The sequence below is a fragment of the Podarcis raffonei genome, chromosome 8 (genome assembly GCF_027172205.1).
Source record: "Podarcis raffonei isolate rPodRaf1 chromosome 8, rPodRaf1.pri, whole genome shotgun sequence".
Classification (NCBI taxonomy): Eukaryota; Metazoa; Chordata; class Lepidosauria; order Squamata; family Lacertidae; genus Podarcis; species Podarcis raffonei.
The window spans coordinates 11648010-11665905 of record NC_070609.1 but is presented as its reverse complement, the minus strand read 5'-3'; the positions used below and the strand labels follow the sequence as shown (position 1 = coordinate 11665905).

The 17896-nt window shown below is 52.4% G+C and overlaps 1 protein-coding gene across 5 annotated transcripts in view; it reads right to left on the bottom strand.

Moving 5' to 3' along the window:
* Positions 1 to 17896, bottom strand: part of CIC (capicua transcriptional repressor) — a 50047-nt gene that overhangs the window by 6440 nt on the left and 25711 nt on the right. For 3 of the 5 annotated variants that reach the window (XM_053397924.1, XM_053397926.1, XM_053397925.1), the window contains exons 3-16: positions 13569 to 13718; positions 13181 to 13397; positions 12706 to 12835; positions 12351 to 12533; positions 11549 to 11708; positions 11264 to 11454; positions 10620 to 10839; positions 7247 to 7347; positions 4545 to 5814; positions 3194 to 3414; positions 1959 to 2125; positions 1612 to 1805; positions 1196 to 1465; positions 60 to 514 (exon numbers count right to left, since the gene is read on the bottom strand). In XM_053397924.1, coding sequence (XP_053253899.1) covers positions 60 to 514; positions 1196 to 1465; positions 1612 to 1805; positions 1959 to 2125; positions 3194 to 3414; positions 4545 to 5814; positions 7247 to 7347; positions 10620 to 10839; positions 11264 to 11454; positions 11549 to 11708; positions 12351 to 12533; positions 12706 to 12835; positions 13181 to 13397; positions 13569 to 13718 — 3929 coding nt within the window. The remainder of the gene's footprint in view (positions 1 to 59; positions 515 to 1195; positions 1466 to 1611; positions 1806 to 1958; positions 2126 to 3193; positions 3415 to 4544; positions 5815 to 7246; positions 7348 to 10619; positions 10840 to 11263; positions 11455 to 11548; positions 11709 to 12350; positions 12534 to 12705; positions 12836 to 13180; positions 13398 to 13568; positions 13719 to 17896) is intronic. The other 2 variants (XM_053397927.1, XM_053397928.1) reach the window with 2 other exon arrangements.

Below are 17896 nucleotides of genomic sequence, written 5' to 3'. Positions count from 1 at the left end.
GCGGGATTTCCAAGTGCTGGAAGCACAGGTTGTGCAAAGGCCTCCTGTCTCCTTCTTACCGTCTCGGTCCCTTTGCTGCCCAGTGGAGGGTCACGGACCGCCCTCTCCTCGCCAGCTCCTGCCTCCCGCTGGCTCCAGATTTCCGCGGGCGCCGCCTCCGTGACCTGAGGTTGCTGGGGAGACGGGGGCGACACCGGCTCCCAGGACTCCCGCTTCAGATCCTGGGCTTTGGGCGGGGGGTTCTGTTCGCTGCCCCGGCACACAGGGGAAAGAGGCGGCTCCTGGGGCCCCGCCTCCCGCAAAGTCCGGGCTTCTCCCGCGGCTTCGGCCTCCCGGTAGCATCGCGACCCTCCGGGCTCCTGCTGCTGCCCTCCGGGGGGCCGGGCCAGACCCGGCGAGGGGGAGGATTCGTAAGAGCCGACCGGGATGCTGGCGATCGTGGCCTTCACCTTCTGGAGGGGCTTGAGCGGCGGCCGCTGAGGTCGGGAAACTGTTGGAGGAGCGGCAGGGGTAGCTAGTAGGAGGGAGGTGGGAAAACGAAGCTGGTTAGAGTCAAGTCAGAAACGCACAAAAGGGAAAAAAGCCCACCTAATTCAGGATCCGAGCAGATCCAGCACCACAGTAACATAGTGCTGCCAGGCAGGAGTGCCCCCCACACTTTAAAAAAATAAATAAATCTTTATTGGTTTAAAATACAAACATACAAACAAACAAACATACAACGAAGATAAGTATTTCAGATTTAATTACAAAAAAAAGAAAAGAAAGGGGAAGAAAGAAAAATTTTGAAACAAAGACAAAAAAATGATAAAAAGAAAAAAAGACCAAAGATTTATCTGACATTATAGCTATCAAATAAAATTTTTTTTTCCAAAAAACTTCCAATCTTTCTCGTTACACTTTTTCTGTTGTCATGGTATTATCATGCAGTTTTGTTTTATATTCTTTTTCATAAATTCCACTATAATGGAATGAACTATAGTGGAATGCACATTTTTTTAAAAATAGCAAGATTTCTACTCCTTATGATGTAAAGCGATGGGCAACATTTGTGGGGATTACAAACTGCAGCCTAGGTGTACAATTTGTTTCTTTTAGCCCTGGCTGCCTCCCCTACTTCTCAATTTCCTCCCTCTGGGTCAAGCCCCACCTTCAGGTGGGGCTTCCCTGCTGCTGCTACCCACCCACCCCGTACCTGTGGAAATCAGGCCCTGGTTGGGGCCCCCTGGGCTCTGGGTGTTGCTGCCCCCCTTGGGCAGGATGGCTGTAGGAGAGGAGACTGTGACGGTGCTTGTGGCTGCCACCGTGTAGACCACGCCGTGGCTGGTGGGCTGAGCAGGACTGGTCCCCGTGGGGCTGGGGTAGATGGCAGTGATGACCTGCCCTTGTCCAGCACAGGACGCCGGGAGCTGGGGGCTCTGCAGTGGGGACACCACTTGCCCTGGAGCCAGCAGAGGGTTCTGACCTGCAGGAAGCAGAACGGGCAGTGGAATCAGAGGCAAGCCAGTCGACCCTTGGCGCCATCTCTCGTTGCCTCCATGCCCCTGGCCAAGCGCATCCATCCAGCCTGGCCCCATCCACCCCCCGCCCCAGCTGCCTTGCCAACCTTACCTGAGAGCAGCGGCTGCACTATGGCCTGCCCATTCGGCCCAATGGCTGTGAAACCCAGTGCCATGGGGGCAGGGCCCACTGGGGACTGAACGTAGGTCGTGGCAGGTGTGGCCGGGGGGGCGCTGGACTGTGTGTGGGAGGCCGAGGTGCCCAGGGAGAGGGGGTGCCCAGCTGTTGACTGCACGTAGGTGATCCTGGGGGCAGAGAGAGGGGGGAGAGTGTGTTATAGCAAAGGAGGTGGCTGATGCTGAAATGAACAAGATCGCACCCCTGCCACCTTCCCCACCCGCTAGGCAGGGTGCCCCCAGGATCTGGCATAGCCAATCAGTACGGGGGTGGGTCTGTACCTGGTGGAGGAGGGCAAGAGGACTTTCTGGGTTTGGCTTGGGGAGCCCATGACGGCAGTGGCCACAGTGCCTTGGAGAGCAGCTGGGCTAAGGGGTGGAACCAAGGTGGCGCTGCTTTGAGAGGAAGGCTGGGGCTGAACCACGGGCACCGGGGTGAGCTGGATGATCTGGAAAAGCAGAAAGACGGGGTGGCCAGGCAGACCTGTCAATCAGAGCTGTCAACCAACATCATGAAAACACTGTTTCCACATGCCATTCAGGTCTGATTTGTCAGAATTCAACATCTGCAGTAGTAGGAACAGTAATCATGTAACCTATGCTGCCTTAGACACCCTAACTGGAAAAGAGGAAGGAGCATTGAAGTGCGAGTGGGAACTGCAGCCTGTGATCAGTAGGGACAGGGAGCTGTGAGGAAGAAACCGTCTGGGCCCACCAATCGCCTTCTAGTTTTATCTCTCCTTCATTTTTAAAGTCCTTCCCCACAATCCTGAAATTGATAAACTTGTCCAGAAAGAAAGAGATTAAAGCAGAGTTTTCTCAGCATTCCAGTCGAAGCAACGCACCCTGTACCAAAGTTTCAATCCTCCAGTTTCGCAGGATGCCTGTGGCCCTACAGCAGAGTGCCATCCTTCAACTGGGTTGAGTTTTTCTTTGCTTTACTTATAGAATGAGCAACTGAATTAAGCATTGCTACACAACATTAAGAGGCTCTGCTCTCCTCCCCACGTTGTACTACGTTAACAATATACTCAAAGAAACTTGATTACATTACTTGCCAAGGAAAAGGGGGAATACAAGTGTCAAAAACAAATGAAAGAACTGTACTAGCCAAAGGTATCTTATAGAAAGTTTGGGGTTTGTTTGTTTTTTACATGCCATGAATTAAAGACCTTGCGGTTCAAGGGAAGTACCTGGACTTTGAAACCCAGAGGGTGACCTAAGTAGGATATGCAGAGGACAGGGAAGAAAGACTCCTACGTGGAGGTAATTTCAAACCCCCATCCCTAGGCTTATCTACTGCTCCATGAACTGACCACCTACCCACCCTTTGTGCAAGAAAGTAATAATAGCAGCTGCCAGAACAACAACTACTACCACTACTACTAATACTATTATTATATGACAGTCCTTCAGCATTTATGCCAAGCGTAGTATTCACAATTAGCAGATAGCACCACCTTCACCCATCGCATAAGGTGCCCAGCACAGCCCCCTCCCCCCCCCAATTAACTAACCTTGCTGGCTGGCTGGCTCCCGTTCTGCACCGGGACGGGGAAAGGTGGGGTCACCAGAGGCAGCTGGGTGGCAGTGGAGGTGCGCACCGTCACCTGTGGGGGTGCCATGGGCACCAGGACCTTGCCTTGTACCTGGAGCCCAGCAGGGGGCACCACCTGCCCAGACACAAGGTGGGTTGAAGTGCCGGGAGATGGAGCTTGAACTGGAGACACTGACTGAACTGGGGGGGAGAGAGGGAGAGAGAAGAGAGGCGCACACAACAAGGTCAGTTTGCAGATCTCAAAAAGCCCAGCATCTGAGCTGAGCTACCAGGGTACCACATCTCATAAAGGATGTTGAGGACCTGGGAAAGGCACAGGACAGGGCAACTATCGGGAGGACAAAAGCACCTCTCCCTAGGAGGAAAGCTACGTTTGGGGCTTCTCAAGTTTGGAAGATCGATCAAGGATTACGTAATTCTACCGTTTTCCTGCAAGATCACCTTACCCTGTATGTGGCCGCCCAACCACTTTGATCCACAGAACTGGCACCGTGACAGAGGCCACGTAATGCTTGCTTCCCATTTGCAAGGAATCAAATGTTCCAGGGTGGCAGCACCCATACGGTGGAGCTCCCTGCCTGCTGGCATCAGGCAGGCACCTTCACTGTAATCTTTAAAGGGCAGCAGTTGGGGGAGGGGGTTAGACAAATTCATGGAGGGCAAAGGCTATCAGGGGCTACTAGCTGTGATGGCCACATACTACACATGTTTCTGGAGAGGCCAATTGACCTCATGCCTTGCACTGGGGGCTCCCCAAAGGCACATGGCTCTTGCCAGCCATGGAAAATGGGATACTGGACTAGATAGGGCCCTGGCCCAACGCAGCACGGCTCTTCTTGGCTCTTTTACACCAGGGAGAGCCAATGTGCATATTCTTGTCGGCCGGCCTCCTCTTGCTTGCCCAGGGACCAGAAGTGAACTCTGCCGTACAAAACGGTGACCCACACCGTCACCACTAACAGGTAGGTGAGCTCCGTTAACACAGAGGTGGCAGGAGATTCAGGTAAAAACCCCTTCATGTATTAAAAACGGCTGGAACCTGGTGCTTCTAAAATGTGTAATGCTTTGGGGCGCGGTGACCCTCCAGGGATGAGAGATCCATAAATGAAAATGAATGTCTTTCTGCACTTCATCATGGGACATGGATGAACTAGCCAGGAAACATTCTCAATCAGTCTTAGGAATTACAGAGAGACTAGGCAAGGTGAGGTCTAAGCCTCTGATGCGATGCAATTCTCTTTTTTAAAAAATAAAATAAAATAAAATATTGGTACGGAGGGCTTATCAAGCAAAAAGGCCCATGCCCTTACCTTTGGGTGCTGAGGACATGACGGTGACATTGCTGTTGCTGCTTCCTGGAGCAGGCTGGATGATGGGGATGGCTTGGGGTGTGGCGATCACCTTTCCGTTGGCTGGCGGAAGAGTGAAATGGATGCTGGCAGCTCCAGGAGCACCCGCTCCCGCTGGCACCTTTCCCCCGGCCACCTGCAGCTGCTGAGGCAAGGTGGGCAGGATGTACTGCACCTGAGTGATGCCGCCTGCCTTGCCCGCTGCCCCCGAGAGGATGCCCTGAGGCTGCAGGATGCTGAGCGGCACTGGGCCGTTCTGCCCGGGCCCAGGCGGATTCTGCGTGATGAACTGCACCGAGGGCTGCTGTGCAATGGCGCCGGGGGGCAAGACAGTCACCGGAACGGCAGCCCCTCCCGCGCTGCCTGCTTGCCCGTAGCCTTGGGCTCCCACAAGGAGGTTGGTCACCACGCTGCCCTGGTTGGCAGGCCCCTTCCCCACAGCGGTCAAGCCTTGCCCAATGAGAGGGCCGGCTACAAGGTGAGGCGACGTGGCTTGGATCCCGGGCATCGCCGAGGGCGGCTGAGTCTTCTTGTCGGCGTAGAGGAGGCCGAAGCGCCCCACAGAAATCCCTTCCGCCTTTGTGGCCCCGTCCGAGGGAGGGGGGCTGAGCAGCGGGAGCCCCTCCCCTGACCCGCGCGGGAAGGGCTTGCTGGCGATGGGCACCGGGGTGCTGCTAACCGGCTTGACCACGTTGGTGACGACGGTGGAGGCCGTGCGGACCAGGCTGGGCGCGCCGCTGTAGCCAATCACTCCCACATTCGGGGCGCTCATGGACGGGGCCGTCACCAGCACGGTGCCCGAGGACAAGCGGGCGGAATCGGAGAGCACCACGGCCTGAAACATTCCACCAGGTGAAGAGATGACCGAATGAGTAGGGGCGGCCAGGGGGGCCGCCCCAGACTCTGTGGCTGCTGCCTGAGAGCCCCCTCCAGCACTGTCTGCCCGCTTCCGCCGGTAAGAGGCCGCCGCCGATTCGAAGCGCGGCTCCAGGCGTTTGGCTGGGGTGTTGTGAGGGCGGAGCCCTCCTCGGGAGTCTTGGGCCTTGAAGGTGCTGGGTGCCAGCTGGAAGGAGCCGTACGTCTTGGGAGGGGGCTGCTGGTCGAGGCTGTGGGGAGGCGGGGGTGGCTCCAAGTCCAGAGGGGGTGGCGGGCGGCAGGGGGCGAAGGCACCGGAGGAAGGAGGCAGCGCAGCCGAGCGGATCACCGGGGAGAAGAGCTTGCGCCCAAAGTCCTGCGAGCAGATGGGGAGAGGGTTAGAAGGCTGCCGAACACCCGTGAGCAATCTCCTCCACAGCGTTGCTTTCATACTCTTCCTTACAGCATCGCCAGTCCTGCATAGCAGCGGCTTGGACTAGATGACCATCGGAATCCCTTGCAACTCTACAATTCTAAGTCCCAAAACAGGAATGAGTTCTGAACCAGGACAGTTCGCATTTCGAATCTCACTTCCACCAAGAGGGCAGCAAAGTCCCCCTCTCTCGGCTCCAGCCCCTTGCCTGCAAAGGACTGTGCTTGTGTTTGCTCATCTCAACACAGAATGGTAATTAAAAACCTCTAAAGACGCCATGCCAAAAGCCAGGAGTTTAGCTTGCCGCAAGGAAGACGCATGCGGTGCTTTGAACACTCTGCAGCATCCCACTGCCAGACCCCCACAAAGCAAAGATTCCTCTCTCGTTGCCACAACCTCTTTATGTTGCAAGGCTGAGACCCCCCGGAAGTTGCACCCTTATTCATTTACAGTGGTACCTCGCAAGACGAATGCCTCGCAAGACGGAAAACTCGCAAGAAGAGTTTTCCGTTTTTCAAGGTGCTTCGCCAGATGAATTTCCCTATGGGCTTACTTTGCAAGAAGAAAACCCATAGGGAAATCTCCAGGGACCTCTTTTAAAATGCTGGTGGTCGGGAGCAAAGACTTTTGCCCCCCGCCGGCCTTCAGAAGAGGTCCTGGATCTCTTCTGAAGGCCGGCGGGGGGCAAAAGTCTTTGCTCCTGACCGCCTGCCTTCCCGAGATAGCGGAGAAGCGCAGCGCGTTTCTCCGCTATCCCAGACGGCTTTTGAAGGCAGGCGGGGGGGGGAGCAAAGACTTTCGCCCCCCGCCGGCCTTCAGAAGAGATCCAGGACCTCTTCTGAAGGCCGGCGGGGGGCAAAAGTCTTTGCTCTCCCCCACCTGCCTTCCCGGGACAGCGGAGACTTCTCCGCTGTCCCGGGCGATCTTAAAATGCTGGCGGGCGGCAGCGAAGCCTTCGCTGCCACCCGCCAGCAATTTAAAATCGCCCCGGGACAGCGGAGAAGTCTCCGCTGTCTCGGGGGCTTTTAAAATGCTGGCGGTCGGCAACAAAGCCCTCCTGTCCCCGGAGCTTGCGGGGCGGGAGGTGGGGAGAAGGGCTTTTCTTTCCACCGCCAGCCTTCAGAACAGCCTTCGGAAGGCTGGTGGTGGGAAGAAAAGCCCTTGTTCCCCCCCCCCAGCCTTCAGAAGAGGTCAGGGGACAGACTGTCCCCGGACCTGGTCTGAAGGCGGTTTCCATAGGAACGCATTGATTGATTTTCAATGCATTCCTATGGGAAACCGTGCTTCGCAAGACAAAAAGCTCGCAAGAAGAAAAAACTCGCGGAACGAATTAATTTCGTCTTGCGAGGTACCACTGTACTTCCAGCCTACTCACCTTGTTGTCGGATTCATCCCCCAAGGAACCCTCGCTGTCGCTGTCCGTCACTCGTTCCTTGCATTTGAGGTCAACATCAGCAGGGTTGAACCCATCCTCAGCTGTAAGAGGGCAGAAGCATGAGTCAGCAAGACACCTGACCACCTCCAAACATCCCCCACTCCCTCTCCAAAACTCTCCTGGTGAGGCAGAGATTTTTATCCGAGAGAGATAGGATTACTGCAAATCTGCAAATTCACTTACTGCAAGTACAGGCAAAATGCGGAGCGTTTATTTCTAATTTTTTGGAGTGTGTGTGTTTGTGTGTGTGTTAGAAATTGTAGCTGCTGGCCCCCTGAAGAGATCTAAATTAGGGGTGCTCTGGGTGCAGAAGGGAGCTAAGTAATCAGAGGAAAAGAAGGTGCTGGTAATGGGCCAATAACCAGGGCACAACAAAACACTGCGCAGGACAGAAAACGAGAGGCAGAAATGTCCATCTCTTTACCTACCCGCAGCCCAGCTTTGAAGCAGAGCAATCTGGCTTCTGGTGCATTCAGAGAATCTTGTTCAGTAAATAGCCAAGATTGCATTTAAATGAAGATTAAAAAGGGGGTAAAGGGGACCCCTGACCATTAGGTCCAGTCGTGGCCGACTCTGGGGTTGCGGCGCTCATCTCGCTTTATTGGCCAAGAGAGCCGGCGTACAGCTTCCGGGTCATGTGGCCAGCATGACTAAGCCGCTTCTGGCAAACCAGAGCAGCGCACGGAAACGCCGTTTACCTTCCCACCAGAGTGGTACCTATTAATCTACTTGCACTTTGACGTGCTTACGAACTGCTAGGTGGGCAGGAGCAGGGACTGAGCAACGGGAGCTCACCCCGTCGTGGGGATTCGAACCGCCGACCTTCTGATTGGCAAGTCCTAGGCTCTGTGGTTTAACCCACAGCGCCACCCGCATCCCTTAGTTACCTTTTAATGCCAGTACGCACCACTACCACTACGTTCACAATCTAAAAAGCAAGTGGCAACAAGAATGGGACAATCCCACTCCTGTAATAAATGCCTCTTGGGATTAGGAAGACACGTTATTCAGAATCAGACCACTGGCCCCATCTGCCTCAATACTGTCTGCAGTAACTGGCTGGCGGGTGCTCTCCAGGGTGCCAAGCAGGAGTCTACCTGGAAATGCCAATGATTAAGCCTGGGGTCTTTTGCATGCAGGTCACTTGGATCTACCGCCGAGAACATCCAGCCTCAATAAAGCAGCACAGGAAACTGCCTCACTCTGCGTTCTATGCCATATGACAGATTGTGTGCAAGGGAATCAGATGCTTGTTTGAGAGCAGCTTATTCCACATAAACTAATGCAGGGTACGATGATCTCGTGGTACAGAAAACACTGGGGTTTTTTTTTAATAAATGGGGAAGTCTGAGTCATTGTGGTTATGGGGGTAAGACTGAAGACTCCACTATGAAATGGCACCTGGGAGGAGATTCCATGCTCCCCAAGGGGGGGCGTCATCACTCCTCTGCCCTCACTTTGCACCCCCTCCCGCCACCAATGTTTTGAGTTTTATCCCTCTTTCTTCCCTTCTGTGGTGCAATTTGGTGATTACTGCAGCTTGCCTAAAGCTACTGTTCGAAAAGAGGTGGCTCCTTCCATTGCTGAATTGAGTTTGTGTCTAGAAGAGGAAATTCCATTCATTTATTTGAGCTAATAAAATTTGAACGGTTTGGGCAGCGAGGAACATTTGTTTAGCTTACAGTGTAATAGCACAGCTTGTCACTGCAGGTAAAGAACAGTCGGTGTTGCACTGTGACCGAAGTAAATTAAAGTTCCGCTTTACTGGCAAGACTGTGTAAATCGGGAGGAGGGGAAAAACACGGTGGAATCATAGAATCGTATTGTTCAAAGGGAACCTGAGGATCATCTAGTAGGAATATGGGATCAAACCTGCAAACCTTGGCGTTATCAGCACCACACTCTAGCCAACTGAGCTATCCAGGCATTCAGGACAGTCACACTATTCTGCAATCTGCATAAATCATGCTAACGAGCGCATATATTTACTTGGTTTGCGTATTTTCACTCTGCTTCTCTCCCAGTCATGGAAAGGCAGTCCACCAGCCCATCTTTGCAGTCTTAAATGTTAGAAACTTAAGGAATTCTGAAGATGCTAAATCCCAAGTACTAATTTCCCAGTACCATTTTCCATGCCCACAAACTATAATCTCAGAATACATAGAGAAAAAGGATACCCCCCATCAATAATGGAAGAGTAGCAATTTCTTCATCCTTGCGCTACATTATCCGTGCAGCAAATCACAAGGTATTTCACAAAAACCTAACACTTTCTTAAATCCATGGGGGTCACAGCTTTTCCAGTCCCACCCAATCAACTTTAGCATTGTAGAAGCGAGAGTCAAAGATAACTTAGGGGGCCCAGCTTCTTCGCCTCTACAAGCTCCCAGAAATCGCAGAAAATCCTGCCTCCTTGGTTTCACTGAATTTTACCAGATGTAACATCATTTGATAACAGATTAACTACAAGGTTTGTGTGGCGCATGGTGGATTTGCATGAATTTGGGTTTGCAGGATGACAAACTGGGCTCCCACTGCCCCAGAAAGCAACTTTAAGGGATGCCCTGCTAGTCCCAAGCTAGAGGCGCCTATAACACAGTGCTGAATAACCTTCTAGTCTGCAAGGGGCAAACAGATCTCCTAGCAAGAGTTGGGTTAGTGGGTAGGTAAGAACATAGGTACACTGATATTTATGGCACAAGAGCAGCCCCAAGGCCATACAGGACCACACGCTACTCTTGCTGCAGATGTGAGGGCAACAGTTAGCAGACCAGCAAGCCTATTCCAAAACAGTGCAGGTGAAAATCAGTTTGCTGAAAATCAGTCCTCCAGCTTTCAACTTAAATTTAATGCTGAACTATTAGTTCATGGTTTACATCAAATTCTTGAAAGTACAGCATTTATTTAACATGTCATCTTCCTCACCCCTAATGTATTTGCAATGTTCCTCATCCTTTGCTTTAGGAGGGGGGCAGCCATGCAGGAATTTAGGGCAACAAGTTTAAATACAGTGGTACCTTGGGTTACATACACTTCAGGTTACATACGCTTCAGATTACAGACTCCGCTAACCCAGAAATAGTACCTCGGGTTAAGAACTTTGCTTCAGGATGAGAACAGAAATCGTGCTCCGGCAGCAGCGGGAGGCTCCATTAGCTAAAGTGATGCTTCAGGTTAAGAGCAGTTTCAGGTTAAGAATGGACCTCTGGAATGAATTAAGTACTTAACTCAAGGTACCACTGTACTCCAAGCTCTGTGTGGTTCAGGGATAAGCGAAAGCGTTGTGCTAGCATTTGGGGCAGGGACTCCTTACCAATGACGTCGTCATCACCCTCCTCTTCGCAGATGACCATTCGCTCCTCGTCGCTGGTCATGTCCTCACTGGTTGTGCGCTGAGAACGGGAGGCACGGGAGGCGTGCAGGTGCAAGGAGTGCCTGGGGCCTTCGCCTGGGGTTGCAAATGGGGACCCTGAAGGGCCCAGCCCCCCGAACTGCCCCTTCCCACTGACGTACAGAGACTGTCCTGAGCACATCTGGAACAGAATAGTGTCATCTGTTAGAGCCTCGCATCTCCCAGGGCAAGAAGGTGATCCTTGATCTGCGACCTGAAGGATTTTTGTCAGACTTCAGCTGAAAGAAGGAACTGGGTGGCAAAACAACAGCTGAACCGACAAGGAAGCCCCAGAACTAGTGTAGACCAGAAAAGGCTATGTGTGGTACCACAACTCCCTTTACAAGCTCCCAAGCCAGGGTACGTGTCTGAGCGACACTGCCTTTGCCTTGCATTCTTGCACTCTTTCTTGTGTTTGTGCACATGTGAGCTGGGTTTGCAGCAAGCAATAATCCCTTCTCCTTCCCAAAGCCCCAATTCCCCTGGAACTGATCAGAACCCAGATTTTTCATGACTTCCTACTGCCCCGCCCCTCGCCGCCAGAACCCAAGAGTGTGCCAACGTACCTGGGTGAGCTCCTGCAGCACCTGGCTGTCACGGTCGCTCTCCATCCCATGCACTCCACTGTGGGAGAAGGCCCGGGGGCGCTGTGCGCCAGGCCCCGCCGAGGGCAGGATCCGCTCCCCATGGCTGTGGCCGGATCCTACCATGCCTGCCTTGCCCTCTGGCCCCAGCAGCACCTGCATCTCGGAAGGGCCTGGTGGGGAAGCAGAGAGTGGTAAGGCAAGAAGGAGAGAGCCTTAAAGCAAGGGGCGGGGGGCATGGGGAAGAGAGAGATGAAAGGAGCTCACCTCCTGGCACAGCAGCGGTACCCGTCTCAGACATGCTGCGTTCTCGGGTCTCCTTGGAGCATCCCCCTGGCCCCGAGGGCTTCACGTCCGAGCTAGACTTCTTCCGATCTTTGTTACACCACTTCCAGTCAGGGTGTGCTTTGAAATGGGCTTCTTTCACCTGGTTATTTTTTTGGGGGGGGTGGGGGAGAGAGAGAGAGAGAGAGAGAGAGAGAGAGAGAGAGAGAGGTTGAGAATGGAGAGAAATGAAGAAAAGATTCCTAGGCAATGTACCAGCTACTGAGGGGGGAAAGTGGGAATGGCTGTCGCAGACTCCACGCCGCAAAAGTTAAAATTCTGTGCAATGGAGAACTGAATCCCATCTAAAATGAGCAAATTATGCATCATTGCTATACACTGGGAAAAGAAACAAAGCAAGACACAGCATCCATGTTCCCTTTAAAACTGCTGCTTCTGAGATTTTACTAGGCTTTACCTACGAATTTTTCAAGCGTATCTTGGCAACCTAAAGGCCGGAGGCTTGCTTTTGTAATTACATGAAAGCAGATATTCTTCAGAAACTCAGGTGTGCAACCATACAACCTTGAGTACCTTTTCTGTACTCCTGAAAAGGTTACATACATACAGCCCTGGCTTTCACCATCAGGCCCTGCTTAACAGCATCACTCTTGGGAGACAGAATGCTGGATGAAAGAAGCCACTGATCTAAGCCAGGCATGCTAGCTGCATTATGGGAGGCAACAGCACTTGCAGATAAGGCGCCCGACTCGCTCTCCGTGTTACGCTCCCTAGGAGGCTGTACCTGGAAGGCCAGGTCGTGGTACTTCTGTTTCTCCTTGGGCCCCAGCGCGTACCACCACTCGCCTAGGATCTTGCTGACGGTACGGTTGTCTTGGTTGGGGTGCCGTTGGTGCACCAGGGCCCGGTGTCGCTTGCTGAAGATCATGAAAGCATTCATAGGCCGCCGGATGTGATCTTTTTCTCTCTGCAAAGAAAAGGGGTGTGTGGATGCAAAGAGCACCAATGCCACCAATAAACTTATATTTTACCCAGGGTGAACTCTGAATACTGGTGGAGCATTCCACAGATGAATGAGGAGAAGGGAGGCTGAGGAATATGAGAGGGAGAAGAGGAGATGACAGGAAAAGATCCCTCACCTTGTTAGGACTGCGCCCATCCTTTTCGGAAGATGAATCTCGGTCTTTGGGCAGAGCGCTCAATGACTGGGTACGACGCTTGCCTGGCAGCAGTGGGAGTTGCATCTCAGAAGATACAACGGACAGGAACCTAGAGAAGGAGGTCCAATTTCAACGTCTTCTCCAAACTATTCCCAGCACCACCACCTCGCCCGAGTCTCCTGACATCCTCCTTCAACTTAACCATGCTCCCCGTTCCTTCTCTGTTTTAGGGTTCTCTCCCAACTGCCTCACGCCACTCCTTCCACCAGCACATTCCCTGCTCCACTGTGCTGCGGTCCCACCTCTGTCGTGGACTTATAGCTTGCGCAAGTTGCCCACAGCTATAAAACCGCTGTCTGTCAGGCAGGGTGGGGGAGCTCTGACCTCGCAAGGGTGTTGGAAAGAGAACCGCAACAAAGCACGATGGAGCAACCCGGAAGGCAGCAGAACTCACGCATCGTCGTGATCGCTCTCTGTCTCGCTGTCCAGGCGCGAGTGCCCTGGGACGTCGTCCTCCTGCTGGGCTGGCCCTCCGCTCCCTCCTGGAGTCGCCGCTGATGGCTGGGAAACTGGAGTCGGGCTGTCAGGGTGCGAAGTGTTTGGCCTCCCTGATTCAGCCCCCGAAGACACAGCGGGGAGCTCATGGGCCACGGCAGCTGATTCTGGAGGTTCTGAAATGGAAAGCCTCGGGTGAGAATGGACAGCCATGCGCTCTTGCGGAGGAGGGCAAGGAGTTGCACGCATGCCCGGTCCTACCTGCTGGCCTGTCCCGTAGCAGGGAGCCTAGGTGGAAATTCTGCACCCGCCCCCTTTCTTCCCCTCGTCCCGCCCTGCACACTTGCCTTTGTTCTGATTGGATGTAGACGGGTGGCTGACAGGCTGCTGGCCTTCGGTCGGCTGCACGGAGGAATCGGGCTGGCTGGGAGCCAGGAAGGGCACAAGGGAGTGCCATGGGAATACAGCCACAGACCGTGGCTCCACATTTGTCCACACTGGAAGGAACGGGAGAAGAAAGAAAGTGTTGCAACAGTCAGCTCAGACCAGCAAGTAAAATAAAGGGAATAGGAGACTGGGAGTCGGGACTCCAGGGTTGAATCACAGTCCAAGCCTCCCTTCCTTCAGTTCCCTTTCTCTCTCATGCACACCTCTAACAGCCTCATCCCAGTTGCGTTTCCGTCCTCAGTCCTAGCAGCCACAATCTGTGCCATGCCTTATCGCTAGCTTCTAGGTCCCTGGGGGTGGGAGAGATTTTCTCCTCTGCCTGCCAGGAAGCAACCCCCCCCTCCTCCGCCCTTCCCAGCTGGAAGCCAGGCAAAGGAATTTTACAGCTGCAGGAGGGGAAGGGGAGGGAAGGGGTGAGGGGCCCAGCTCACTCAGACTCCCACGCTTGCAGGGGCAGCCAAGCTACTTGGCTCCTGTCGGAATCCAAGCCAAAAGAGCAGAGCCCCCAGCTTAGCTCTCAGTCCAGAGGAATTTGGCCACCCTCCAGGTGCCCGGCTTGAATCCTTAAGACCTCCTGCCAGCGTCTGCCGGCAAGATCAAAGGAGGTCTCTTCGGCGATTCTCCTCAACGTGAAGGAGAACACACCACCACTCCTCCCCCACTCCTCTCCCAGGGAGGGGGAAAGAGACAGACAGAAATATATCTACATGTCTTTATTCCTGTCGTTCACCAGTGCAGAGAAACATGTCTGCACACTCTGCTTCCCAACGCAGAGAGAGAAATTACTCCACCCATGTACTTCCAGTACAGGGTCATGTGCTGCTCTGAGGTAACATCCGGCTCTCAGAGCACTTTACAGACAGTCCCAGTTTCCCACGGGACAATCCAATAACAGCCATATCCTGTTTACCATTCCAGCCACCTGGTGCTTGCTTCTGCATTGCTCCTTTTTCGTAACATCCTCCCCCAAAAGAATCAATGCGTGTTGCAGCAAGCAAAGCATGATCCAGAGAAGAAAACAAACAGTTGTTATACACATAACACTCCCCTGTTGTTTCAGTTCCACCCTTGGAACTCCCCGCCACTGGTTTCCCCAGTGTATCTCTCTGGTTGTCTGGTCTCCAAGGAATGAGTGCATCTGCATTACCTTGGCTAGCAACTCTCTGTTGTGTCTTTGTCTCTGACTTAGACACAGTTCCAACCTGTCCTCGGTTGTTTACAACAGCAACACATGCAACAGCTAAGTTAGCAAACTCTTTTGAGTACCTCTTGGGTGGTTGACCCTTTGTAACTCTCTCAGACCTACGTATGAGGTGCTGATCCTCTCTGCTCACTGGTCCAGTCTCAGGACTCTTTGGAGAACTAGTTCCAATGGTAAACAGTGGTTCATTCTTCAGTTGTGAAGGCCTATCTATTGTGTGAGACTTCCTCTCAATGACTGTGACAACTGAGCTCTCCGAGCTATCAGTGTCATCACTTTCAGTACAGCTGAAATCAGTGAAATCATCATCATCTGAATCGTCCTCAGTGGGAAATGTGTGTACTATCACTCTCTCCTGTTCAGGAACACTCTCTAGAAATTTTGTGAGAATCACCTGACCAGATTCAGACAAAATTACTCTGTAGAGACCCTTTTCATACCCCACAAAAATGCCTCTGGCATTCTTTACTCCACCTGGAGCTTCTGTTCTCACATGAGACCCAAAAACCTTGAAATGGGCAACAGAAGGTTTTCTGTGGAACAGTTTCTCAAAAGGAGAACTTCCCAACTCTTTTGAAACCTTTCTCACTTTCGTATAACAGAACGACATTAGAGACTCGGCCCAGTACTCATGTGGCAGATGTGAACTTAGCAATTGCGCTTCCATCCCCTTTTGCAATTCTCTGTTCACCCTTACACAGACACCCCTGTTCCACGCTTCCGCTGAAACAGCAATCTTGTGTCTGATCCCCTTCTTCTGCAGGAACCTTTGGAAATCCTGTAAAAGAAAAATCTGCTTCTCATCTGTGAATAGACAATCAATGTTAGCATCATGCATACTCTTAACTTTGTCACAAAACTCCTTAAACCTCTCCAAGGCTTCCTTTGGCTTTCTCAACACATAAACCCAGACATAGTTAGAGAAATGATCCACACACACAAGATAATATCTTGCATTGCCTCTAGATGGTTCTAGAGGACCAATCACATCAGCATACACCCGCTGAAATGCCCTGTTGACCCCGGTCTTCTTCTTGCTCACACCTGCAAGAGAAACTAGGTTAGACACAGATGAATTACATTCCATGTAATCACTTTGTGCAAAAGTCAACAAATAAAGTCCATCCTTCTGTTTGGCAGAAAGATATAACTCTCCATCTTTGTAGATCTCGCAGCTCTCAGCATCGTAGCACAGTTTCAGTCCTCTCTTTGCAATCTGCGAAACACTCAGCAGATTGAACTTCAACTCAGGAACCAAGTAAACATTGTTTATTGTCAAGTCCAGACTCTTAAGATAGACAGTCCCCACGCCGGCCGCTTCTAGCTCCTGACCATTGGCCTGTGTCACAGTGAAGCTTTGCTTCTTAAATGTTGAAAAGAGTTCTCTGTGTGGGGACATATGAACCGTCGCTGCAGTGTCGATAATAAACGCGTTCCCAACATCTGGCGTGGTTCCCTTCGCCATCAAAGCCTTTGCAGGTTCCACCATAGGCTTGGTACGACCTTTGCCTGACGCCTCAGGCTTTGCTGAGCGGCCCTTCGCTCCTTTTGGCTGACGTGGCTTCTTACAGCTCCGCTGAAGATGCCCAGCCTGTCCGCAATTGTAACACTGGACAACATTCAAAGCTACAGCATCCTTTTCAGTAGCTTCATCGGTGGGGGAATTAGAACTCCGTTCCTCCCTCCCCCTGTCCTTTTCTTCCAGTGCAGCATGCCGGCTGTGTTCTTCTAGAACCACGGCACCCAGGGGCACTCCCCCCTTCTTGGCATCCATGCTGAATCCAAGAGTCAGCTTTACACTCAATCTCAAGCCAGCTTTCACTTTCCAAGCCAGTAAACTCCCAAAAGTCTTTGTTTACTGCTTCACTGGCGGGCAAACCTTTGGGTTGTTTTTTCAAAACCCTTGCACAGCTGCGCAGATACACTTTCGATTTCCCAGGCTCTTTTTAGGCCTCTCAGTAACTGGCAGACGTTGCCTAGCAACCTGCTCAGGACGGAACTCCTTATCTAAACCACAGGAATTTCTGGTATGCAAGCTTGCTCTTTCAGAGCTTGTTTTTTTCAAACGCAGCTCTTCCTTGTGAACCAGAGAATTAAACCTTTCTGCGTTCACTTTTCTCTCTCCCAAAATGCAGCATACCTTTTTTTGGGGGGGCTCCGTTGCCTTGAAACACACTCCTCTCGGTGTCCAGCTGTCTGTTTCAGCTTCTGGCTGCAGGCAGACGCTTTCTTTATCTCCTTAGGTGCAGAGGATGGCAACGATTCATCGACCTCTCACCTCTCATGCAGATTCTCATAGATCAGATAACCATCCTCTGCTACCAGTTGTCGGGATCAAGCCAAAAGTCAGAGCCTCCAACTTAGCTCTTAGTCCAGAGGAATTTGGCCACCCTCCAGGTGCCCGGCTTGAATCCTTAAGACCTCCTGCCAGCGTCTGCCGGCAAGATCAAAGGAGGTCTCTTCGGCGATTCTCCTCAACGTGAAGGAGAACACACCACCACTCCTCCCCCACTCCTCTCCCAGGGAGGGGGAAAGAGACAGACAGAAATATATCTACATGTCTTTATTCCTGTCGTTCACCAGTGCAGAGAAACATGTCTGCACACTCTGCTTCCCAACGCAGAGAGAGAAATTACTCCACCCATGTACTTCCAGTACAGGGTCATGTGCTGCTCTGAGGTAACATCCGGCTCTCAGAGCACTTTACAGACAGTCCCAGTTTCCCACGGGACAATCCAATAACAGCCATATCCTGTTTACCATTCCAGCCACCTGGTGCTTGCTTCTGCATTGCTCCTTTTTCGTAACAGCTCCATCCCAGCCAGAGGCCTTGAGAGCATCCTCAGGAGCTCAGGCTGCGTGGGGCAAGGGAAGCCAAACAGCGCCCCAGGGTTGTGCCCTCAGGAGGAGAAGGTCCTCCCCACCTAGGAAGAAGTGTCCATAGACATCAACACTGCCCCCCATTAGAAGCTATTCCTTGAAGGTGGAAGTGATCTGCTTGCACAGGCTCTCCCTCCCATCACTTCC